General features: G+C 35.6%; 2 protein-coding genes across 4 annotated transcripts; one reads left to right on the forward strand and one right to left on the reverse strand.

Moving 5' to 3' along the window:
* Positions 1-458: 458 nt before the first annotated feature.
* On the reverse strand, positions 459-12,127 carry LOC126967921 (mitochondrial ribonuclease P catalytic subunit). Of its 3 annotated transcripts, none has more exons than XM_050812625.1 (5): positions 11,989-12,127; positions 10,089-10,869; positions 9,156-9,539; positions 7,846-8,035; positions 459-622 (listed from the first exon to the last, which is right to left on the reverse strand). In XM_050812625.1, exons 2-5 carry the CDS (start codon positions 10,709-10,711, stop codon positions 464-466), a joined length of 1,356 nt encoding a protein of 451 aa, XP_050668582.1. In that variant the 5' UTR covers positions 10,712-10,869; positions 11,989-12,127; the 3' UTR covers positions 459-463. The 3 variants fall into 3 exon arrangements, with proteins under 3 accessions (XP_050668582.1, XP_050668580.1, XP_050668583.1); XM_050812623.1 differs by lacking the exon at positions 11,989-12,127 and adding an exon at positions 11,513-11,881; XM_050812626.1 differs by lacking the exon at positions 11,989-12,127 and adding an exon at positions 11,513-11,838 and having other exon boundaries at positions 10,089-10,250.
* Positions 12,128-13,152: 1,025 nt separating this feature from the next.
* On the forward strand, positions 13,153-18,008 carry LOC126967920 (protein crooked neck). The gene is made up of 5 exons (XM_050812622.1): positions 13,153-13,517; positions 13,607-13,792; positions 14,048-14,163; positions 14,851-15,007; positions 16,358-18,008. Exons 1-5 carry the CDS (start codon positions 13,479-13,481, stop codon positions 17,981-17,983), a joined length of 2,124 nt encoding a protein of 707 aa, XP_050668579.1. The 5' UTR covers positions 13,153-13,478; the 3' UTR covers positions 17,984-18,008.
* The last annotated feature ends 8,279 nt before the right edge of the window (positions 18,009-26,287 follow it).

Below are 26,287 nucleotides of genomic sequence, written 5' to 3' on the forward strand. Positions count from 1 at the left end.
GACCTCAATAAACATAATCATCAACTTACAAACATATTCTTAGGTTCTATCTTATTATCTATCATCGTATCTTAACTTTTTCTTCTCCCTAGTAATATTCATTACAGAAAAATTATTGAATTCGGCGTTATTTTGCCGAAAACCATAATTATCAAAATGTTATGAGTTTTCTTTAGATAATTCTGGAGCTCCGGTACGAGACTCTAAGTAGAATTCGTCGATCTCTCAATATCTCCTGAGGATGCCTCGTGCAGATGTGAAACACGTGTCGAATCGGATGAAAAATCTTAGCGAAAGAACGCTCAAGAAAACTCATAACTTTTGGACAGATATTAATGTAAAAAAATATTTCTTGCCTTAGAATGGGTGTTCGTTTGATTACATCATGGTGGAGAGGCGGTTCAAAGGAAAGCAAGCTAATTAGGGGTTATTCATACTATAAATAAAAGTCGAAAAAATTCAATTATGATTTTAATTTAGAATTAGGTTGCATACACAACCATGTAGCACAATCCGGCACTCCATCGTTGACTTTACCTTCAGCAGACGCATTCGCAGCCTCATACGGTATGTGCCATACACCATTATTCTTTTGAGCGCAAGGTGTAAACTTAAGCGGCGACTGAAACATAGTTTGTAATGTAACAACCTCTACAACGGTAGTAGTAAAACATAATACTGTTTAAGGTAGAATAGTAGATTAGTATCCAAGGGCTGTAAGGCATCAATTGCAGCCCGAGCGCACGAGCGCAGCGAGGCTGGCATTACAATAATAAAATATTGTTAATTGCTGCTTCAGCTTGCATTTTCATTGAATCGGGAGTGCAGCGATAGCAGTGATATATCTTCATCACTTGCAGAATTGAATGGTTTTTTTTTTAATTAGCACGTAATTATAAAAAACATCCCAAAAACAAACAATATTTAAGGTAAAAGTTTTCTATTCCCGCCTTTTTTCATGTTTTTTTTTTTAATTATTGTTTTCAAGAACGAAATTGAGCTTCGCCGTTCGATATTAAAATTGATGACTATTATACTAATACGAAGACAAGGCTGAAAAACGAAGCGACCTCTTTTGTCATTGGGCTGAATGCATGGTGTCTATTGCCAGTATGATGGTTAGATGTACGCGAACTTTTTAAGAGTGAAGAGTTTTTTTTTTAATTACTTACCGCCCTAGGGCTTTGCTAGCTACATCATTACCCTAGAGCGCTAATTGGTCACCTACATTTTACGCCCCATTTGGGGGTAATAAGGACCTACTTAACGAATATGAGAGATGTAAGCTAAATTTATTCATTTATAAATTATCAATAGTCTTCTATTGATAATTTATAAATACACATGTATTTTATAGACATAAAACACTACATGCAGATACCAATATAGCGACGACCCCTTTAGCCCAGTGGTTAGTGTCCCTTCTGAGTTAGAGGTCCCGGGTTCGAATCCCGGTAGGTGCAATCATTTATATGATGAATATAAATGTTTGTTTCCGAGTCATGGATGTTTATATGTATTTATTTATGTTTAAGTAAGAATATTGTATTAGATATATCGTAGTCTTGCACCCATAGTACAGGCTATGCCTAGATTGGGGCAAGATAATTTGTGTAAGAGTGTAAAATATATATATATATATATATATATATATATTACTTACACAAATTATCTCTTAAATATATATCCTGCCTAACAAGATAGGCCTTAGGATTAGCTTACGGTTCGAATTATGAAGGTCCAGTCCATGTTGGGAACATGGAATTTTACTCTTTTGGGGTACACGACCTTTTATTTTTGAACCCTCCCAGAGCTCTTTTTTTATGGAATAGGAGGACAAACGAGCGTACGGGTCACCTGGTGTTAAGTGATCACCGCCGCCCACATTCTCTTGCAACACCAGAGGAATCACAAGAGCGTTGCCGGCTTTTAAGGAAGGACACCTTCCTTTTTGAAGGTACCCATGTCGTATCGTCCCGTCACACCGCACTAGGAAGCTCATTCCACAGCTTTGTAGTACGAGGAAGAAAGCCCCTTGAAAACCGCACTGTGGAGGACCGCCACACATCCAGATGGTGGGGATGATATCCTAACTTGTCGCGTGTCGTGCGAAGGTGGAATTCGGCGGCAGGAATCAGGTTAAACTGCTCTTCGGAACACTCCCCGTGATAAATGCGGTAGAAGACACACAATGAAGCGATACTAGGTAGAGCTTGCCCTTATATTACTTATGATGTGACCAATATTCAATACACGACTTTTGTGGCGTCGGTGTGTTTATGTGTAATATTTAGAGACTATTTTATATTGTTATATGGTGCCGGTGGTAAATGTTTAAAAGTGATACTTAAAATAATGTATCACTATACAAAAATATGTAATTTTGACATAACTAGTAGTATTTTTAATTTTTATTGAATAAATTATCTAATCTTACAAAACTGATACAATTATTATCAGCGCGATGTAAGCGACTTGCAGCGCCATCTATGCCAATCACCCACAATGTTATTGCTTAATCCGTGGCATATGGGTCCCATTTTAGGATTTCAGGCTTTTCTTGCCTCCCGGATGACAGGGATGATGGTTGGGCAGGTTGTGCACTGCTGATTAATACATGTATGACATTCTCCCAAATTATTGTGCCTATACATAATCCAGGTTTACATGTAGTAGCTGCCAGAGCTGCTAATATATCTTTTGTTTCTGTTTATATTCCTCATCCCGATTCTAACATCATTCTCGAACTAAATACTATCCTCTCCTCAATACCTTGCCCCATGGTGGTATTAGGTGATTTTAATTGCCGACACACCATCTGGGGTTCTCATTGTATTGACCCATCTTCCTCGTTCTTTTTAGATCTTCTTGATGACATACATTTATGTATCCTCAATGATGGATCTGCCACTCGTAAATATCAGTGTGCCAGACCTTTCTCTTGCATCTCCTTCTCTAGTCTCCCTCTTATCTTGGCTAGTGCTAAGTTCATTGGGTACTGGCCATTTTCCCATTATTATTTCTTATTCCCATCCATCTCCCCGCTTTTCTCCCTCCCAACCTCTCCTCAAATACCGAGTCGCCAATGCCAATTGGCATCAATTTTCATTGCTTATGGACTCAGAAAGTGACTCTTTTACAGAGATAACAACATCTAATTGTCTCCAGATATATGAGAAGTTCATTTCGTCAATTTTACAAGCTGCTAATGCTTCAATTCCCATAAAAAAACCTGACCAAAAATTAACTTCTTCTTCCCCTCCTTGGTGGGATGCTGAATGCTCTGCCATGGTCCGCTCGGGAAAAGAAGCTGAGAAAATATTCTCCACATCTTGTAGCACGGCTGATTTTATTTCCTTTAAACAGATTTTTGCTCGCACATCAAGACTTCTTTCCAAAAAGAAATCCCTTGGATGGCTTCAATTCTGTGAATCCTTATCTCCTCGTTCCCCCCTTTCCCTCGTTTGGAAAAATATAAAAACGTATCGTATAGGTTTTGACATGCCGGACATTTCAAACAATGACCCAAACTCTATTATTAATGACTTATTTTGCCATCTAGCTCCTCCCTACGTCCCTGAATCTGATTGCCTTTTTACCCCCGATCCGATTTCTACCCTTTCCGACTCAGACAAAATGAACGATCCTTTTTCCTTCTCCGAACTAACATCTGTTCTTGGTCACCTTCGTGATTCCTCTCCTGGCGCGGATGGTATACCTTATTCCTTCATTTGTAAATCCTCCACCACTAGCAAAAAATTCCTTCTTAATATTCTCAATTCGTTCTAGTCCTCCTCTGTAATCCTGATATCTTGGAGAACACAAATTATTATTCCCATCCTTCAACCAATGGGTCCTTGCCAGGTTTAACCTGGCAAGGACCCATTGGTTGCTTCCTCCTATCGTCCCATTGCTTTGTCGTCACTTCTGGCCAAAATTATGGAAAATTTGGTAAAAAACAGGTTAGCACCAGCTGAGTATTCCTGTTAGGTTGATCAATATCATTTGTAATATGTTAATGGGTCGCTCTATTTCCGTCCGCCTTCAAGGAACCCTCCTCCCACCTCGAACTGTCTGGAAGGGCCTCCCACAGGGTTCGGTGTTTAGTCCTATCCTATATAATATATATACTTCTGACCTAGGCCTTACTGTTAGCCCATTCTGCAAATTCTTCAATATGCTGATGATATAGCACTATACTCCATCTCATCTTCTTTCAACTATTCTTCATCTTGCTTAAATTCTGCTTTATATTATCTAAATCAATGGCTCTTAGACCACAACCTCTCTCTTTCTGTTCCCAAATGTACTGCGGTTATTTTTTTCCCGAAAACGCACTATACCGGTCATAAATCTCTCAGTAGGCAGTCCCGTTTAAGGATAATGTTAAATTCCTAGGTCTTTTTCTTGACTCTAAGCTCTCCGGTATTCACCACTTAAAGTACATTGTTAAGAAATGTGAGAGGGGTGTCAACGTTATGAGGGCCCTTTCGGGGGTACGCTGGGGTGCCCACCCATTTTGTCAAAAACTTTGTACAATGCTATCGTTCGTAGTCATTTTGATTACGGTAGTTTTCTACTTGAGCCGTGTAGCAAAATAGCCCTGTCCAAATTAGAGAAAATCCAGTCCAAATGCTTACGAATAATAACTGGTGCTATGAAATGTTCTATTGTCAACGCTTTCCAAGTGGAGTGTGTAGACCCACCTCTTCACCGTCGCCGTCAGTACCTAACCTATAGATTCCTAACTAACGTAATCCAATTTAGCGCACACCCCCTTCTTGATATTCTGCACTCTATGTCTCTAACTATTCAAACTTCTTTATATTGGTCTTCTAAAGAACCGCCTCCGTTAATTAATTCTTATACTAAATTTAAAGCCTTTCCAGTTCCCATTTTCCAATCAGCCTTATGCCCAGTCTTTGAAGTAGAATATCAGTCTCTCATTTTCCTTTTGGAATTACTAAACACTGCGCTGAAGCCAATAGAAAATGTAATTCCATTCTATCTTCTGATTGGTCTGATTGGGTGAGGTTGTACACGGACGCATCCAAATTATCCAACAATAGCTGGGTCGGGTCTGCAGTTTGGATCCCTAAGTTCCATATAATTTTAAATTACAAAAGTCCCCCGCAGAATTCCATCTTTACTGGCGAATCAATTGCCCTGTCAGAGGCGGTGTCATATGTTGAATCACATAAGATCAACAAGGCTTTAATCCTGTCTGACTCATTAAGCTGCTTGTTGGACCTAACAAAAAATCCATTCAAATCTTCAAAAAACTTAACAATTAATTTAAGAATAAAGGCATCCCTTGTACAGATGTCACATAATAGGAATAGAAGTTGCATTAGCTTGGATACCTAGCAATCAGGGGTAACTGGCAATGAAATTGCAGACTCGTGCGCTAAAGACGCGATTCAGTCTGGAACATTAAAATTTAATTCCTGTTTTCCTCGAGACCTACGCGCTATGTCTAAACCCTTTCTGGTTGATTCATGGAATGCCAAACCAGAAAAAAAACTAAAGATAAATTCTATGGTTCTAAACAACCCTTTATCGCCTCTAAGCCCTGGATCTTTCCACAAAAAAAAACACAATAAACTTTTCACTTCTGTCATCATACGACATATCGCTTGGGATTTGTTTGTTCCCCAGTATTTTTGGCCAAGATTCGGGTAAGGGACCATTCTATATGTGAATGTGGCCTTGAGGAAGGTACTCTTGAACATATTTTTTTCTATTGCCCTAAATTGTCAATTCCTTTATACCTTGACCTTCTACCGAAGGATATCCCTCGCCCCATCAACAAGGGATGTTCTTCTTACTTTATGCCAATCCCCTTTCATAAAGATTCTTTACAAATTTATTTCCCGCAATAATATTAAATTGTAATTTCTATCCTCCATACTTTCTACGCTTCTATTAGGCACATATTCTCACTTACATTCACACATTTCTCCCTTAAACTTAGATTAGATACTAACAATGTAGTTAATATTATGGGTGTTTATTACTAACCGTACTAACTCTTGTTGTCTATTCTTCAGTTCACAAAAAAAACTACAGCTATATCAACCGATCATTTCCTTTTAAATCAGCTCTTTATATACTTCAATCAGCTAAATTAAAATAAAAAATCTCTCCACCTTGACGTCGACGGAGCCAGTTATAATAAAAAAAATAAAAATAAAAATAAGTATTCAGGAGTAATATAGTCTAAAGCTATCAGAAATGTGAAATCAAATTTAATGAGTAAAAAATGAAATAAAACCGTATTTCTAAGTGATTTTATAAAGTAGTAATAATATGTTATAAGGTAGTATAGTAGATAAGAATATCGTATTTGTTCAGCATTTAAATAATTGTTATCCGGGTTGGAATTAGTATCCTGTAGCACAAATTAGGAGGTAAAAATATTGTAGTTGATAGAGCTTTAGTCCACGATTATAATAAAAATTGGTTACATTAGGTTATGTTAGAACAGTTAAAACAACGCACGAGCCGAGCGTAGCGGGCCCTTTCTTTCCTCCCCATAAAAATGTCCCAAAACCTAAAAAATGCCTTACGATAAAATGCTTTACCTTGTAATAAGTGTGTTAGCATTATAATCGTGGAGTAAAGCTCTATCAATTACAATATTTTTTACCTCATAAATCGTGCTGCGGAATACTAAGTTTTAACCAAGTTACAATACGAATATTATATTTATCTGGGAAGCAAACGGAACGGCTGGATCACTTGGCGTTGCGTAGACATCGCTTCATTGTGTGTCCTCTACCGCATTTTTGATGGGGAGTGTTCCGAAGAGCTGTTTCACCTGATTCCTGCCGCCGAATTCCACCTTCGCACGACACGCCACGAATTAGGATATCATCCCCACCATCTGGATGTGTGGTGGTCCTCCACAGTGCGGTTTTCAAGGAGCTTTATTCCACGTACTACAAAGCTGTGGAATGAACTTCCTTGTGCGGTGTTTCTGGGAGACCTGACATGACCTTCAAAAAAAGCGCGTACACCTTCTTTAAAGGCCGGCAACGTGATTCCTCTGGTACACCAGAGGAATCTAGAATCTTGCTACAGCAAGAGAATGTGGGCGGCGGTGATCACTTAAAACCAGGTGACCCGTACGCTCGTTTGTTATCCAGTTCCATAAAAAAAAATAAGCAATACCCGCCATAAAACATAGTTTTTTATAAGTATTCATCGTTATTCTGTATAAACCGAGATTTTATAAACGTACTGATTCCATACGGAATGCGCGCGAGGAAAGTAGATTTCCAAAACAACCAGTAACGGATCATTAATAAAAAGAGAAACTATACTGATAAAGTGTATAGAGCAAGAAGCCTTGATAGTGATCTGTCCAAGGCCCAATTATCACTGGGATGTATATATGCTACAATGATGGCAAACATTCACATAATTCATGGTCTACGAACGTTTTTACAATAATTCTATGATGTATTTCCTCTACACCATGGGTGACGAGGATTTCCTTTTACTCCAGCTCGACTCAATCTTATCGGAGGAGTCTCGAGATACACCAAATATTAAAATTATAAAGAATACCGGTTTGGAGAAGTGTTTAAATAATCCTCAAGGTTAACAAACTCAGTTGAGTTTGAGTAGAGAAACTTTAAAAATACTTCTTGGAATATGTATGTTAGTCGTAATGGTGTGTTTTACTGGACTCCAGCGTGCCTTCTGTATAAAACTTAAATACGAAAATTTCGTTGTGAATCAATGATTTTACAAATCTTATCGCACATTTTTGTGCCGGTAAAAAAAGTTCGATTAATCGGCTCAATAGCAACACTTGTAAGGAATTGTCCTCTATCTCACCTGGATTTTCAGTCCTCTTCTTGTGCTAAACAATTTCCACTGATGTTGCCATTGCCATCGTTGAAATATATTTCTTAATTTATCTTGTTTCAATACAAAACGATGGCCTCTCAATAAATCACGTGATACGAAATCTGTGTGAGAACCACTTAATATTGCTGCAGTTATGAAGTAAGGATCATCCTGAGTTCTGAAAATATAAACCAACCATAAAAACAAAAAATAGCAGAGTGTCATATTTTGACCTAATGACAAGGAATGTAAGTATTTTAATTTGAAATAATGTTGTATTCATTAATTCTCAAGTGAACTCTTGAAGTCATGATGGTGTGAAATATATGAGCATAATTTTTTTTATAACAACATATTAGTCAATACAGTAGAACCCGCTTAATTTGATCATGCTTAATACCGCTACTTGCGACTCCCATGTTTTCATCCCGTTTAATAGGTTTTACTGGATATTCTTCCATTGATGACATTTGAAATTCAATCAATTAAAGATCTTAGAGAGAATGTCAATAACATACAAAAACGAGCCCAAAGTGAGAATGATAAAGATGAAGAGGAGTCAACTCAGATTTTGTCAATCGCCTAGGCATTATCATTAGTTAGTGATCATAATTATTAGTCAGTGAGTTAAGACGCCTTGCCGCTTCTTTAAATCAAAGCGAAGCAAAGCACTGCAAAAGTTAAATTATATTGAAAATCTTGTAATTGCTAACTCATCAAAATCTTTCTGTCAAACCAAAATAAGTGATTACTTTAAATAACACAATTTAAATTACACTATCCCCCTTATTCATAATGGTCCGCTAACTTTAAACAGCTGCTTAGGAGTGTTTTTTCTCATTCTGACTTAGGTCAATAGAAGAAGACAGAGTGAGAATTAGCAATGCTTTAAGTTAGCAGTCTATTATGAATAAGAGGGTATGTATTTAGTTTAATTTATAAATGTATAATTTAATACCTACATAATATACATATGATATTAGAACATAATATTATGTAGTTTTATTTCCCTATCGCACATTATGCTTTATCGCTAAGACATTGTTGGTTGGGACCCTGTGAAATCGTCTTAAGCTGGTTTTACTGTATACCACTCAATGGTAAACTGATTTTATTATATTATGATACACCATATTTCACTGTTTGGAGCAGAAATTCCACACTTGAAAGGTAAAAAAGCCCTTTAGAGAGTATATTGTCATTTGCAGTTGTATCAATATTTGTACTAATGAGTAATATGTTTGTAGGCTAATGTAGAATCAAAATTAAATAGAGTTTCTGAAATTAAAAACACTCACAGGTTGTCGGTAAAGAATGTAAATGATTTTTTGGATATAGATCGCCATGACTGCTGTCCCCATTTCAACATATGTTTCCTACCCAAAACCAAAATTTTCAGTTCTCTTTCTGCAAAGTAATCAACTGCATATGATAACAAATACAATTTGTCCTTAAATGTTGTTTTCGCAACATAGGCTATGTTCAATGCATCCAATACAACATCATAAGGGGCAGTTTTTTCTACAAACTTTAAAAACGTTTCCAGTTCGTCAGGTGTTGATTTCAAGAATAAATCAGACCCAACTATCAATTTTTCTTTTACATTATGTTGGAGTGATTCAAATTCTTCATTTGAAAGTTTTAGTCTGCTTAGGAGTTGATGACAATTCATGCATTCACCACTAAAACAAAAATATATATCTTTATAAAATTATTTCTAAGAACATTTTGCAATATCAATGGCTATGGTAGTGCCCCTCCGAGATGAGCCAAAAGAAGTGGGGCAGTTTTTATCTATTTTATATTTAAATAGTGTAAGTTTCTCAAAAGAATACTTTGTGATATGAAGGTCTTTAAGGCGAGAGTATGCTTGCTTTTTGAGCATGAAGGTCCCTCAGTTGTATCATTTTGGGAAAACAGCCGCTTGTAATTGATTCCACAACTGACTGTGAGCTGTTGTAGAATGCAAGTTGATGTCAATCTGGTTGATGACAGCATACTGTTATAAGCCAGCAAAATATGGTACTTATTAATGGTAAATTTTGAAGTATCTCCTGGACCTGGCATATCTGTCAGTAAGACGACAGGAGAACAGCCTGTCTTAACATACCCAAGCCCATGTCAATATGTGAGAGTTGTTTTCCTCACATAACTTTGTGATATCTTTAAGGTATTACATTTCACATAACACATCAGTATGTGCATAATAAAAATATTTCTAATAAGCTTACTTCTTCCTTAAAATTTCAGTATATTTTGCATTCCATTCTAATAATGTATAGGATTCCTTAATTTTATTTATTGTGACTTCAGTAACCGGGGAACAGCTGTCAGCAATGTGAGTACATATCTCATCCAAATACTTTATAATTGTTTTTTTATCCTTATATTTCCTAAAAACATATTTTATCCATTCATCATATGCTTTATCTAAAAGTGGCCTTTTGTTATTCACACTTTCATCAATTAACTTAAGTGCATCTACTTTTTTATTACATCTAAATATTGTACTTATTAGTGTACTGTAGGCAGAATGTGATGGTGTTCCACTAAGTTTTATATCTTCTATAACTTTTGTAGCTTTCTTCCACTCATCTATAACACATAGTGCATGGAGCAAGTTCTCACTTGTCGTATAATCCAGAGCTTCATATTTATCATACAAATGATTATAAATATCTAATATGAACTTCTTATCGTTATCTGGTAGTGGGAACTTAGCTCCATAAGCAGAGTAAAGATGAAGTAGGGCATTTATAGCACCAATAGATAATACTTTATTTTCTGCTTTTATGTACTCAGCAAATGTAATGGCTGCATCAAACTTTTGGTGATTTACCATGAACTTCAACATGAATGCATCCACACTTTTCTCATTATAATTACCACGTATTTTCAGTATATGACTTTTCACTTGAGACCAATCTATTTTGTCACTATCAACAATAGACTTTAAATAGTCTAACTGCCCGATAGAATTGTTTTTGAGGCATGTAATCCATCTTGATTGACCTGAAACATGGCAATGGAGTCAAACTATTATCATGCACTTTTAACTACAGTTTGAAGTAAACCTTTTTAAATATTTATTTTAAGTCATTACACTTTCTCGGATTTAATTGAAACTTTCAGTATTTAAAAAATCAATGTTGTCAGCATGCATCTCTACATTAAGTATTATTTTCAGGTTCAAAGGATATTGGTACCTTTAAAATGTTTGTAGCTAAACCTACCTAAACGGCCATCATCCCTCCAGTTATTCTTGTTGTGTGAAGCAGCATGGCTTGTGGACTGTGGTGATCACTAACCTACCATCAAGTTATATTCACTGTATATTCCATGTAATAGTTTATCTAGTATACCTTCATACATCTTGGTTTCAATTTTACAAAAAAATACCAGACCATATACTAGGGCTCATTTAGCACAAATTTGAGAAATATGTTAAAGCTTCTTTGACAAAGAAGACTTACTAAATTGTAGCAGATTTAAAATAAGATATTATTGCATGGTTCTTGGCTGATTCGCCGGTTACCAACTAAAATTGTATTGTATAATATTAGGCAGGCTAAGCAATTATGTTACTCTATGATATAAAAGTAAATAAATATACTACTTCTGTACTATTCTACTGAATAATAATCAATGTACTTACGCAAACATATAAATTTTACATATTGTTTCAATAACATCTTTGCCAAATAGAATAGAGATGATAGGTTATTCGTTAAGGTTTAAAGGAGATATTATAAAATCCAATATTAATACTTATAATATTTAAACAAAAACTATAGTATCGTAATTAGTCCATGACCGTTGTGAATATTTTTAAATTTTCAAGTGTACTCTTGTCTCTTACCCATAACCCATGTAAGAGTAAAATGTGGTAATGGTAAATCTGAAATCTGTACTTTAAACTTTTTTTTTATCCATTGTATGAATAGAGAGAGGAGATTCGATTTTTAGGTCTAAAAGATAGATTTTTTTAAATCGATATGCTGTATCGAACTGATCCATTGAATCGATGACTCTTGATAATCGGCATTCGATTATTTTGTTTTGGCAAATACCAAAAATTTATATTATTATTATACCCGTATATACCCGTCATATAACGGCATTTCCAGTTACCTACAAACTTGCGATATGGCTGATGGCATCAGCATCAGCCTGATGCTGTCTTTCGACTCCTTCAGATGGCGGTTTGCGCCGCGACGGAGACGGGAGACCGAGACAGGAGACTGAGACCAGTGAGACCAGAGACCGCGACCGTTACTTGACGTTAGGCAATGTAAACGCGACAGTTCGCGAGCGAGACAGAGACAGGAGACCGAGACGCAAGACAGGAGACAGCGAGACGGTCGTTGCTCCGGACCAGTAGTATTAGATTTACGTACGTATATTGTACTGACACGAACAAAAAAACTATTTATATCTACTTTTACTCAATACCCATGATGTATATTAGCTATTTGAGTATCATGGGATCATCAGCTGTTCCTTGTAAGCGCCTTTTTCATTTAACGGCGACATTGCAAGGGATGACCCGAACTGATTGGATCCGAAAAGACTGGACAATTTTTTTTTATTTTTGAAAGAATTGATTTAATCATTCGGAAATTTAACTTTTTCATGAAATATAAACATTTTGAAAATAAATATGCGGGCCTACCATGAACTCTTATTGCGATTCAATTGACAACCTAAAATGAACTGCTTTGCTATTTCGTACCACGACGTCATTATTTTTTTCAAATCTAGAAATTGAATGGCCAACTGATTTAGTTCGTTCATTCATTCGTACCATGAGGTAATATTTCAACCTAAACTGGATAGCTTAGTGTCAAAGTGAGCGATTCGAAAAAAGTTGCTACTTCCTAAGAGGAAAGTGAATCGTGTTGTTAATAAGTTTAAAAAAAAATCGACCCAGGCCGTTACTGCCTCGTCAATAGTATTTTCATTTTCGGTATTTATTTTCAGTATTTTGTTTTACAAGAGTCCAATAAAGTATTCTCATCTCATCTTTCATCAATTCCATTTTCCTTTTTTTACATGGTAGGCCCGTAGGTCACGTGTCCTGATGAGAGTTCACATTCACACATTTTATACCCGTCCCAAGAAAAGTGCTCAACGCCGTTATAGAAGTTTTCACTTCAAAAAGTTGTGGAGTGTACTGTCATTATTACCTACCTATTCTGAGTTCGTGACATTTGGCCATACATATAGACTATTGAAACCCTTTGCCTGTCCTAATATTGGACGAAAAAAAAAAGACTATTGAGTATTGAGAGATTCATTTGAAATTTTTTTCATTGGGAAATATAAATATTAATTATTAAAAAAATATATGTTTTAATGTAAACGCGTAAAAATATTGGAATATTATTCTAACATTTTAGTAGTACTTATTTAGAAAGAATAGAATTATTGTAGGTACCGTATTATTAGTAATTGACAAATTGTGTGTTGTATGTGTACACAGTGAATATATTTATTGTAACGAGATGTTTAGATCTCCTTTTAAGCAATACCTGATTATGTGATTATTTAAACCTAGGCTTATTATTACATCAATAGAGGCGTTCATTTTTAATTCTTCAGCTAAGCTTTATTATATTAAAATGGAAGGAAGCTCAGCAAAGATGCCTAAAGTGGCAAAGGTATGCTGATTAATTAAACATATTCAAACAAGACTTACTTTGATTTGAAAAATTGTGTGGTAAATGTAAGTAAATATATTCAATTTTAGGTTAAAAATAAAGCTCCAGCCGAAATACAAATAACTGCTGAGCAATTGCTCAGAGAGGCTAAGGAACGAGACCTAGAAATACTACCACCTCCACCAAAACAAAAAATTTCTGACCCAGAAGAATTGAGAGATTATCAGCAGCGGAAAAGAAAAGCATTTGAAGATAATATCAGGAAAAATAGATTAGTAAGTCAATCATATATTTCATGTGAATTAAAACATTTAACAATTAGAGTATTCCTGTATATCTAATTATTTCTATATCTGGTAATATAGTCTAAAGTTATTGGATTCTAAAATATAGTATATTGCAAAGATTTGAAAGCATTTGATATTAAGGATTTAATACTATTCCACCTCTGATTGCCCTTTTAATTATTAATTCATACCATGAATGTTAGTTTTTATATTATTGTTTTAACTTATAAATTATTGTTTTAGGTTATTGGAAATTGGCTCAAATATGCTCAGTGGGAAGAATCACAGAAACAGGTTCAGAGAGCTCGTTCTATTTATGAAAGAGCTTTGGATGTTGATCACAGAAATGTTACCTTGTGGTGTGTAACTTTATAATGGTTTTTTATCTTTTTTTTATTCATATTAACTGTACATATCCTACCTCCATAAAATAAAAGCCTGTTAATGAAACTTGATACATTTGAATTAAATTATAATTTATAATAATTACATAATTTCATCAAAGATTTTGTTCAAGAATATGTACATACATATTCCATTACTCAACAGAAATGTACATATTACTTACACAAATAAAATTTGAAAAACAAAATTTTATGAATGATGCGAGATTCGAACCCACGACCTCCAGCATTCAGTACCGCCTCGTTTTAAAATTCTGTTTGCTTTGTTCAACTCTCAAGTTGTGGCTTCATCTACAGGTACTACTTTACAGTTGATAACCTGTTCAACCCCAATATTTGCATAATATTAGGTAATTGACTTGAGATGTCACTCTTGTAAATCTAAACAATATGTTATGTTTTTTAAAGTGATAACCCTCACTTCTAGGATTAATACACAAATAAAATTAGAAAAACAAAATTTTATGAACAATGCGGGATTTATTAAATAAATTTTTAAATTTTTGATGTTTTTTTACTGATTTTGAAACAAAGTATTATAACTCAAAAGTAGTTCAATTTTGTATCATGAATATGGGGAATATATATATATAATATGTTGAATTATCAATAACCCTTTATTCATTTGGTGTTTTTTTATAGGCTGAAATACGCTGAAATGGAAATGCGGAATAGACAGGTTAATCATGCAAGGAACCTCTGGGATAGAGCTGTCACTATATTACCAAGAGTTTCACAATTTTGGTATAAGTACACCTACATGGAAGAGATGCTAGAAAATGTGCCAGCAGCTAGACAAGTAAGAAAAATAATGTATATGCAACAAAACTTTTTTTTTTTAAATAAAAATTATTAATTTGTTCATTCCACAAGTGTGTTATCTGAATTTTGCCCTAAGTATGATTGTTTGTTGGACAATCTATACACATAACTTATTTGAGCATTTCATAAATTTTGTTTATTTGCAATATTAGTTTCACTTTGCTGTTACACATTGGCTCTGGATTGGGCCATTGTGCATGCCATTTGTCTTCTTACTCCAACCAGCCCAGACCATCCCGATGTCTAGCAGCCTTTTCATATTGCTACAGGCATCAGGGAGCTATGCTGGATATTAGAGGATATGTGCCTGTTGTTTGTCCACATTTCTGCATCCATGCATCCTCTAAATCTTTTGCTTTTGCATTAGGTGGAATATTACATTTTCAATCAAATACTTAGGGCACAGTGTTTTTGTTCATAGATGCACCAAGAGGTTATATTTCTCTCAAGATTCCCTGCAGAACTTTAGAATGTGTGATTTCTGTGTTTTGTTTCCACAGTCCATTTACCCTTAGTCTTAAAGTGGCAGCCCTTGCCTCTTCCTGTACAACAAGATCTAAGGATTGTAAGGAAGGAGGATCTAAGGAAGTAGTGGTTGTCATACATCCAGTAGTTGCTATGGTTGCTAAGAATTGTAAACTCTGGAGTTTCAATTTTACTGCCATTTTTGTGTTTGTACCACCATACAACTAGGTAGGATCGAGATAGGGAGGACCTGATGATGGTGTATAGCCAAAGTACTATTTGCAGACAATAACACTGTCTTTTACCAATTAGCCTTTTCACTGGTGAAAGGCAACAGGACTTATTTGTTTTGGCTTCAATATGGCTTAACCAATTCAAATTATCAATAGTCAAGGATGACACCCAGATATTTCACTTGTTTTGAAAGGGAGAGTAAAGTGTTAAATAATTTTGCTGGCTGGAGTTCTTGTAACTTCCTCTTGTTTGTGAAAAGGATAAGTTTTGTCTTTTTCAAACTTATTGATGTTCATTACACCATTCCTCTACAATCTGAACACATTACTTTACATAGAACATTCTCATTATTCCTATTTATCAGCATTGCTAGGTCACCTGAATAACCAATAGTAGTGTAACCTCTTTCATACAGCCTCTTTAGGAGGCTGTCTACTGCTATGTTCTACAGGAGTGGTGATAGGACACCCCTTGGGGACAACCTCTAACTACTTTGCTCTCCCAGTGGTATTGACCACTATCTGGACCACCCTTTTGCTGACCAGTATAATTTAAGTATTTATAATATTTTCAATAGAAAAAAATAAAAATAATGAATTATTTTTATTTTTCTATTTACAAATTTTAGGTATTTGAAAGATGGATGGAATGGCAACCAGATGAACAGGCCTGGCAAACATATATCAATTTTGAATTGAGATATAAGGAACTGGATAGAGCAAGGCAAATTTACGAAAGATTTGTAATGGTACATCCTGATGTTAAAAACTGGATCAAATATGCAAAGTTTGAAGAAAATCATGGCTTTATAAACAGCTCAAGGAAAGTATATGAAAGGGCTGTTGAGTTTTTTGGTGATGAAGAATTGGATGAGAGATTATTTATTGCATTTGCTAAGTTTGAAGAAAACCAGAAAGAACATGACAGAGCTAGAGTTATCTATAAGTATGCTTTGGATCATATTTCAAAAGACAGAAACAAGGAACTATATAAAGCATACACTATTCATGAAAAGAAATATGGTGACAGATCAGGTATTGAAGATGTTATTGTTAATAAGAGAAAATATATGTATGAACAAGAAGTTATAGAAAATCCAACCAACTATGATGCCTGGTTTGATTATATAAGACTTGTTGAAAACGAGGGAAATGTTGATGTTATTAGAGACACTTATGAAAGAGCAATAGCTAATGTTCCACCCACAAAAGATAAACAGTTTTGGAGAAGGTATATATATTTATGGATAAATTATGCACTATATGAAGAGTTGGAAGCTGAAGATATAGAACGAGCTAAACAAGTATATAAAACATGTTTAGAATTAATCCCTCATAAAACATTCACATTCTCCAAAATTTGGCTAATGTACGCTCAATTAGAAGTAAGATGTAAAAATTTAAAACAGGCTAGGAAAACATTAGGCATGGCCTTGGGTATTTGCCCAAGAGACAAATTATACAGAGGTTACATTGATTTAGAAATTCAACTAAGAGAGTTTGACCGATGCAGAATATTATATCAAAAGTTTTTAGAATATGGTCCAGAGAATTGTATAACATGGATTAAGTTTTCAGAACTTGAAACATTGTTGGGTGATAATGACAGAGCTAGGGCTATATATGAAATAGCTGTAGGTCAGGCAAGATTGGATATGCCAGAATTGTTGTGGAAGAGTTATATAGACTTTGAAACATCTCAAGGGGAAACAGAGAGAGCAAGACAACTATATGAGCGACTTTTAGAAAGAACAGTCCATGTTAAAGTTTGGCTTTCTTATGCAAAATTTGAGTTAAATGCTGAAAATCCTGACAATATTAATATTGAATTAGCTCGTCGAGTTTATGAGAGAGCTAATGATAGTCTTAGAAGTGCTGGTGAAAAGGAATCCAGGGTTCTGTTACTTGAAGCTTGGAAAGATTTTGAGACTGAAATTGGAGATGAAAATAAACTTGAGAAAGTTGTTTCAAAAATGCCAAGAAGAGTTAAGAAAAGACAAAAAATTGTTAGTGAAAGTGGTGTGGAGGAGGGATGGGAAGAAGTGTTTGATTACATATTTCCAGAAGATGAAATGGTTCGTCCAAATCTTAAACTGCTGGCAGCAGCTAAACAATGGCGAAAACAGAAAGAAATCCCTGATGAACCAGAAATTGAAAAAGTTGCAAATGAAAATACAGAAACCACAGAATCCAATCATGTTGATGAAAATGATTCTTTTACACCAGAGCCAATACAAATAAATGACAATTATTAATAAAAATAACTTTACTAAGTGGTAATGTGTATGCATTTTTATTAACAACTTTTACAGAGACCTGCTCTCCATGATGGCGTAGCTTCATATACGCTTCTATTTGCTGTTCAGATTGTGGATTTAATTATATCCTCAAGATTCACTACACGCGAATTTTTTTGCACAATTTTTTTATGGAAGAGGAAGACAAACAAGTATTACGGGTCACCTAATGCTAAGTACACATTCTCTTGCAACACCAGAGGAATCACAGGTGCACTTTTTTTTGATAGTACCCATGTTGTATCATCCTGGAAACACCACATAAGGAAGTTTATTCCACAACTTCTAGATTTACTGGATTTGAAATTTCTGTTCATGACCTTAATTATAAAAAAAACGAGTGTGCTTCAGAGCATACGACTGAAGTTAGCCCTTAAAGTGTTGTCCCGAACTGCCTCCGGAATTCCTCCGCACGATTGCCCTGTCTAGACGGCTTCGTTCGAAAACTGTTTTTTTATTTATAGACTGGTAAAGTCATCTATCGTATAATTTAAAAATGGAACGATCTTTTACTCCGAAACATGGTGACCAAGGATTACCGTAACCAACCAGCTTGGCCACAACTAGGCATAGATGGACTAACGAGGCTTCGCCTAGGCTCACAATTAGGTAGGTACAGGTTCATAGATCAATGCCTCTTTTGCTGACTGCTCAAGTAATGTACTATATCTGCCGCCGCAATCACCAGAAAAAAAAAGCAGAGCCTGAGTTACGCAGGCCCAACACGGCTAAACCTACATACGTTGCCACCCCGTACCTCGACGTAGTGCTGATCGAGCTCCCGTTGTCTTTTACATTTCTTTAGTTTAATTATAATATTGTTTATTCAGTCTTGTTCCAATTTACCTGTGAGTAACATTAAATATTGTTAAATAAAGTGCTTTTTAAAAACTCAATTCCCGACGCCCGATACATAACTGGCGCAGTCGAGTAGTCTCGCGGTAGCTTCTTTTCGTCGGTATGAAGTCTTCCGAGTGTAAAGTAGCTGTGGTTTTCGAGCCGCTAAACCGCAAGAATTAAAGAACCTCGTCGGTCGTTGGGACATCATCATCAACGCGCACGAAAACCCCGAACATTGGATTTCACGCGCTGGGCAAGACTCGACAGCAGATGCAGATGCTGATTTGGTGAGTACTCTCGCTATTCAAGTATCCTGCTATACCTACTGTCCTAGTATTATATATATTTTATTATAAAAGTTAAAGAACGTTGCGTACAGCTAATATCGCTAAATAACGGGTTACACTTACTTAGTGACAAGAAAGGTGTATCTAGGTGATAATTACCGAGTATTAGAACAATAGTGTAATCCGAAACGCAATGTCTTTCAATGAATGTGATAAGGATTTTAAATTCCTTGCCGATTTATTACCACGGTATGAGAAGTAGAGAATATTATACAACTTTTAAGTGAACCCTCCCGGGTTCACCCGGCATTTATATGTTTAATAAAAAGTAAGTTAGGAGGTGTCGCTATTGATGCGATAGCCTACGAAGAGTCTTTAATAACGTGGGACTCCATTAAAAACGCTCTAATTAGACGTTTAGGAGAACCGCGCAACGAAATCCAGGTGATGCAAGAGCTCACGCGGCCCCGTAGGAATAAATACGAAGATGCGGAGACATTTGGCAAACGACTCCGTGAGTTGTTAGATACCCTGTACTCGGTCGGTAAACACGGTGACCGTTCGTACTATGAGGAAATGGTTATAGAGCAATATACTAATCAATTAGATATCAATGTTTCGTTAGGAGTTAGAATAAGTAAACCTTTAACATTAGAGTCAGCAATTATGGCAGCAATGCAGGAAGAGGCTAGGCTCGTCCACAGTAAACCTTTTTATAACGGGTCACCTACTTCCCATTTTAAGCAAAACGATGCCCCTAGAGTTTCGCAACAGCGGAATATTCCATCAAGGAATTTTATAGGGACGCAACCTCAGCACCACCATCCTTCAAATATTGTAAATCGTCAAAATGTGTCTATACCATTTACCACTATTTCAAGAGAAACTCAGGTAATTTTAGGAATAGTAACAGCGCGAATTTTAGGCAATTTAATGTACCGCAAAGACAGGTAACACCTAAAATAAGTTCCGATGTTACTATGCGGTCCGTGAATAAAGCGGATACGCCCAAGTATGCTGCTCAGAACGTTTTCTGTACTCAAGGTCAACCAGTATTATATGGCAATGAATGCCATAGCAACTACAATGAAGGTGAGTACCCATATCATGTAGTACAGGAACCTGAAGAGGAGTACCAGCAGGATTTTCCTCAAACCCAGGAGTTGCCAGACCAGACCTAGTGAAAATAAACTTGTTGGTCAGGGATCACCTCCCTTACATAGAAATACCCGAATTAGGAGGTAAGTTTCTTATTGACACTGGAGCAAGCCGAAGTGTGATTGCTTCAGATGCTATTTTTAATACGTATTATGAACCTTATGTGGAATATGAACCTTTTGAAATATCAACGGCTCATAGCGTTTCACGCCATAATTATGTAACAAACCTACCCTTACCACCAATTTTTAATATTAAACTTAGTAATAAATTTCTTCTTTTTGACTTCGATCCTAAATATAGAGGTATTATAGGTTGTGACTTATTGAGGTCACTAAAAAGTACAATAGACTTTAATAAAAATATATTGCGCACATCGGCGGTAGATATCCCGATGTACCTAAATAAACCAATTAGGAAAATTAAAATAGGTCCTAAATGTGAAAAATTGGTTCATGTGAAAACACGTCACATCGACGGCCAATATTTACATGAAAACCTTTATTGGTCGGAAGACTTAGAGTCACCCGCAGCCTTTGTGACGGTAAAAAATGGTTCCTTCAGAACCACGGTTATAAACTATAATAACGAAAATAAATTTATCCAAGTTGTAACCAATATTAAGTTAGAAAAATTATCCGAAAATCTTGAAATAAGTAAAATAAATTCGTTAAAAGTAAATCCAGATGTAGACAAAATATTAAAAGAAAATTTAAATCAAATAAGTACAAATCAATCAATCAGAAGCCAGATGCGTCCGGTAAAGTTAAGTGGCGTCTTGTTATAGATCATAGAAGTCTTAATGATAGAATAGTAGAAGATAAGTATCCCTTGCCTAATATACATGACATACTTGATAGGTTAGGAAGAGCCCAATACTTTACAACATTAGATTTAGCTATTGGGTACTATCAAGTGGAAATGCACCCTAATGATATAGAAAAGACAGCATTCTCTACAGAGAGAGGGCATTACGAATTTTTAAGAATGCCCTTTGGCTTAAAAAACGCACCAAGTACGTTTCAGAGGCTAATGGACCATATACTTAGAAGCCTTAGCAACGTTTATACGTACCTTGATGACGTAATTATAGCTTCTACATCCCTTCAGGAACACATTGACAAACTTAGACAGGTATTTGATAGATTTAAAACTAATAATTTAAAAATACAACTTGAAAAATCTGAATTTTTACAAAAACAAGTGAACTTTTTAGGGCACGAACTAACGGACGAAGGTCTTTAACCAAATAAAGACAAAATAAAAGCCGTATTAAACTTCCCATTGCCCCAAAATCAAAAAGAAATAAAAGCTTTTCTTGGACTTGTAGGAAGTTCATAAAAGATTTTGCTAAACTTACAAAACCAATGACACTTTGTTTAAAGAAACACAGTAAAATTACGCGCAACGCTGAATTTATTGATTCTTTTAATAAATGTAAACAAATCTTAACAAATGCCCCAATCTTACAATATCCAAACTTTGATGAACCTTTTATATTAACAACAGATGCATCAGACGTAGCTCTTGGCGCGGTTTTATTCCAAGGAAAAGTGGGATCGGATAAGCCGGTAGCCTACGCATCACGTACGCTTTCCGACACAGAATCGCGTTATTCAACTATTGAAAAAGAATTGTTAGCCATTATATGGGCAACAAAATATTTTAGACCTTATCTATATGGTAACAAATTTACACAGACCACAGACCACTCACTTGGCTTATGTCATTAAAGGACCCTAATTCTAAGTTAACTCGCTGGCGTCTAAAGCTTGCTGAGTATGATTATAACGTAATATACATAAAAGGACGTCAAAACACGAATGCAGATGCATTATCTAGGGTTAAAATTTTCCATACTAGCATAGATTCCCTAGCTGTAAATTTTGATGATAATTACGACGATAATAAAATAGATAGAATTCTTGAAAATGCACGGAGAGAAAATGAGATGGAGCAATCAGCCCAAAACAATGTGGAAGAACCTGAACCATCCACAAGTCACATTAACTTACCAGTACCTGTACTCTCTCAGGCTGAATCAGACAGCATGAGTGCAGTTACAATTAGTGAGAACCAGTTAATAAGCACAAATCATACCCAACCAGATAACGAAAATTCAGGCATACCAATACTGACAGACGCTATAATAGACAGACAATTGAAGCAATTTCACATACGATCAACCCCTGGTTTAGAATATAGAGTCGATAATCGCTCTACAAACTCTAAAACAGTCAAAGATGTTTTTATTCCAATTAATAATACGGAACAGGAAATTATATGTTTCTTAAAAGAACACACTATAGCAGGTAGAATATTCCATTGCTATTTCTATAATGAAGAGCTATACTTGGCCTTTTCTAGAGTATATACTACAATCTTTAACGATAGAGGCCCTAAATTAATTAGATGCACAACTCGCGTCACTTTTGTTGAAAATAAAAATGAACAACAAGAATTAATTAAGAAATACCACGAAGGAAAAACAGCCCATCGAGGTATTCAAGAGACGCATAAGCAGTTACACCGAAATTACCATTGGCCTAACATGTTACTTACGATTCAAAGATATATTAACCAATGTGACATATGTCTTAAAGCAAAATATGAACGAAATCTATTTAAACCAGCTTTAGCATTAACTGATACACCCAAAAAACCAATGGAACACCTTTACATGGATCTGTACTGGACAGGAGGAGTTACATTTCTAACTATAATCGATAATTTTTCTAAATTTGCTCAAGCTATTCCCATCAGTGCATGTAGCAGTGTTCACGTAGCAGACGCACTGTTACAAATCATATCGACATTGGGACTTCCACACCAAATCACAACAGACTCAGACACAAAGTTTGATAATGATGTAATCAAAGAAATTTGTGCATTACACAATATTCATATACACTTCACAACACCGTATAACCCTAATTCTAATTCACCAATAGAACGGTTACACTCAACTCTTTCAGAAATAATTAGAATTCAAATGATGACAAATAAGGATGACACAACTGAGACAACAATGAAATACGCACTCATTGCGTATAATTACACTATACACTCAGCTACAAATTACACTCCACATGAAATTCTATTCGGACACACAGCATCACGAAACCCTTTAGAAATTTATTACCCCAAAGAGTTTTATCAGGATTATGTAATAAAACACAAGATGAACACCGAAGCCGTACAAGAATGCATAGCAGCTCACATGTCAAAGAACAAGGAGGCTGTCATCGCCAAGGAAATTGCGCTCAAGGTAGGTGAAATAGTATATAAGCAAGTAGCTAAGACAGCAAGAAATGATAAAACTAAGCCCGTATTTAAAGGTCCGTATAAAATTATTCATCTTCACCCTAATAACGTAGCGGAGATTATAGGTAACCACCCTAACTCAAAATCAATCAGAGTACACTTCAAGCTTCTACGAAGACCTCATCTTGTTTCAGGATCCTCATCTCAGGAGCAATTGTGCTCACAACAACCGCCGACGTAACGCTTGTCCCTATAAATGATGAGAACGGAATCCTTTTGCTTAAACAGGATCAAGTACTACGACAAGTCGATTATTTTAATCTTGCATGTGTCTATAATGTCACGTACCTACATTAACATCAATTAAACTTTTATCTTTATTCGAGAGTGTTAAAGCTGCCGAAAAAGATACATCAATTGGAGACAGACATAGATCGTATAAAGATCAAATAGTACATAGTTTATCTCTTATAAGTAAGAAAATTAGTTTTATTATTCCGCACACAAATAGAAGCATTTTAAATAAATTGCTTCTAACCATCCAAAATCAATCACGGATTAGCGATAAGATTGCCAACCATTTACATTTCTTAGAGATATACGTAGAAATAGACTTTAGCTTACAAATTCTTTTAGATAGATTAGAAATTTTAGAAGACGCAATGACGTTTGCGCAATTACGAGTAATGCACCCTAGTATTATAAGTCCATACAACCTTTTAAATGAAATTTCAATAATTCATAAAAAACATAAGTTTTTGCCAGTAGCAGATATAAGTTTAAATAAGATTCATGAGTTGGAAAAATCTATAAAAGTAAAATCATATAGTACGGAACATTCTTTGACTTTTATCTTAGAAATCCCTTCCATTGATTCTAATATATATGACCTCATCCACATGTAATCCATTCCTAACTCATCAAACCTAACTATTATTCCAAAATCCAAATACCTAGCACTTGGTAGCGATGAGTACGAATACCTGGAAGGGCAAATGCAGAACAATCAACGGAAACACGCAGCTCTGCGAGATGTCCAACACAGCATCCACGAGGGCATCGAAAGATTGTATTATATCGCCAATTCAACACCGCACGTCAAACTGTACATACGCGAAAATGCAGATTAATAAAAGTATAGTGCAGAGGATCAAGGACAATACTTGGATAATTGTGCTGAGAGAAGAAACAGTCATCCACATCAAGTGTTTAGCAAAATCTACATACAAAAAGGCTTCAGGTACATTCCTACTTACCCTTACAGAGGAATGCCATGCTGAGATATTGAATAAAACATTGAACTCAAACCGCAAAGAAATTACATTTAATGAAGTTGTTCCACTGCCTAAAAATATTGAAAAGAGTGTACCAGTACAGTATCATATAAAATTGGAAAATATAGAACTGGACAACCTGCAGCACCTTCTGGAACAGCCCAAGACATATCTGTCACAGAGGAACCACACTGGACTACCATGATGGCAACACGAAGTTGGACTACCCTTATCCTATATGGCTTGCTGATTACTGTTGGAGTCACAAGGATCATTAGCTGGAGGAAGTCGCATGCAGCCAAGGACACCGCTGTACAACACAGTGAGGACACTGTGGGAAGCTGCCGGGTCAGCTTCCAGCTTAAGGAGGGAGGAGTTACGCAGGTCCAACACGGCTAAACCTGCATACGTTGCCACCCCGTACCTCGACGTAGTGCTGATCGAGCTCCCGTTGTCTTTTACATTTTTTAGTTTAATTATAATATTGTTTGTTCAGTCTTGTTCCAATTTACCTGTGAGTAACATTAAATATTGTTAAATAAAGTGCTTTTTAAAAACTTAATTCCCGACGCCCGATACATAACTCTTAGGCTTAAGTCAACTCGTCAAAAGCCTTACCCTAATATAAGCCTTATAATTTATTTATTATTACTTAAATTATGCCAGCTTTATTAGGAACTGAATTTCTACACTTCCATCGTAGAATTTTTGAAGGACCATCATTTTTAAGGCTTTTACATTTAATTTAACATAAATAAATATAGATGCAACGTTGGACGGTACATCAAGAAATTCTTAATGACATGTCCCATTGATATTTGATATACCTACCTAGTCATTTTTCAATGTACAGCAATCTTGCATCGAGGGAGAGTGAAATTCTTTGATTATATTTGGATGAGCCTCTTGATCACAGCCATGTATAGAGCTTGACCATAGCTTGTTTTTTTTTTCATTTTAAGGGATGAGATGAGCAGGACGTTCTGCTGTTTGTACTTGATACGCCCTGCCATTACAATGCATGAATAAGCGGCAGTACAATTGCGCTCGTCACCTTGAGACATAAGATGTTAAGTCATTTGCTTAGTAACAATAATGCATACAATAAGTTATTGCTTCACGGCAAAGAAAGGCGCCGTTGTGGTACTCATAATCCAGCCGGCATTATGTGCGAAAGGAGCCTTAATTTACCTACTCATTTTCATTGAGAGCTTATCAGGATTCCTGTACAATGTAGGACCTGTTCCAGTGTTCTGTAGCAGTAGTTCCTGCTACAAAATATGTCATAAAAAATGCATTTTTATTAGTAACAGAAGTTATAGCCTGACTAAAAACTTACATAATTATGCAAGTTTGAAATCCTTTTATTTATGTAGTATAATTTGTTTTACTTTATAGAAAAATGGTAGTAGAAAAGAGTAGGTAAAAGAAAAATATAG

Source organism: Leptidea sinapis, chromosome 14 (genome assembly GCF_905404315.1).
Source record: "Leptidea sinapis chromosome 14, ilLepSina1.1, whole genome shotgun sequence".
In the NCBI taxonomy this organism is placed as follows: Eukaryota; Metazoa; Arthropoda; class Insecta; order Lepidoptera; family Pieridae; genus Leptidea; species Leptidea sinapis.

What these genes read in the sequence shown, in the direction of transcription:
- LOC126967921 (XM_050812623.1), bottom strand. Translation starts at nt 11,549, where the DNA reads ATGTTATTGAAACAATATGTAAAATTTATATGTTTGC. An exon ending in TGTAAAATTTATATGTTTGC is followed by an intron (nt 10,870 to 11,512) that starts GTAAGTACATTG and finishes GCCATGTTTCAG; the next exon opens with GTCAATCAAGATGGATTACA. An exon ending in ACATTCTTTACCGACAACCT is followed by an intron (nt 8,036 to 9,155) that starts GTGAGTGTTTTT and finishes TTATATTTTCAG; the next exon opens with AACTCAGGATGATCCTTACT.
- LOC126967920 (XM_050812622.1), top strand. Translation starts at nt 13,479, where the DNA reads ATGGAAGGAAGCTCAGCAAAGATGCCTAAAGTGGCAAAG. An exon ending in AGATGCCTAAAGTGGCAAAG is followed by an intron (nt 13,518 to 13,606) that starts GTATGCTGATTA and finishes ATTCAATTTTAG; the next exon opens with GTTAAAAATAAAGCTCCAGC. An exon ending in CACAGAAATGTTACCTTGTG is followed by an intron (nt 14,164 to 14,850) that starts GTGTGTAACTTT and finishes GTTTTTTTATAG; the next exon opens with GCTGAAATACGCTGAAATGG.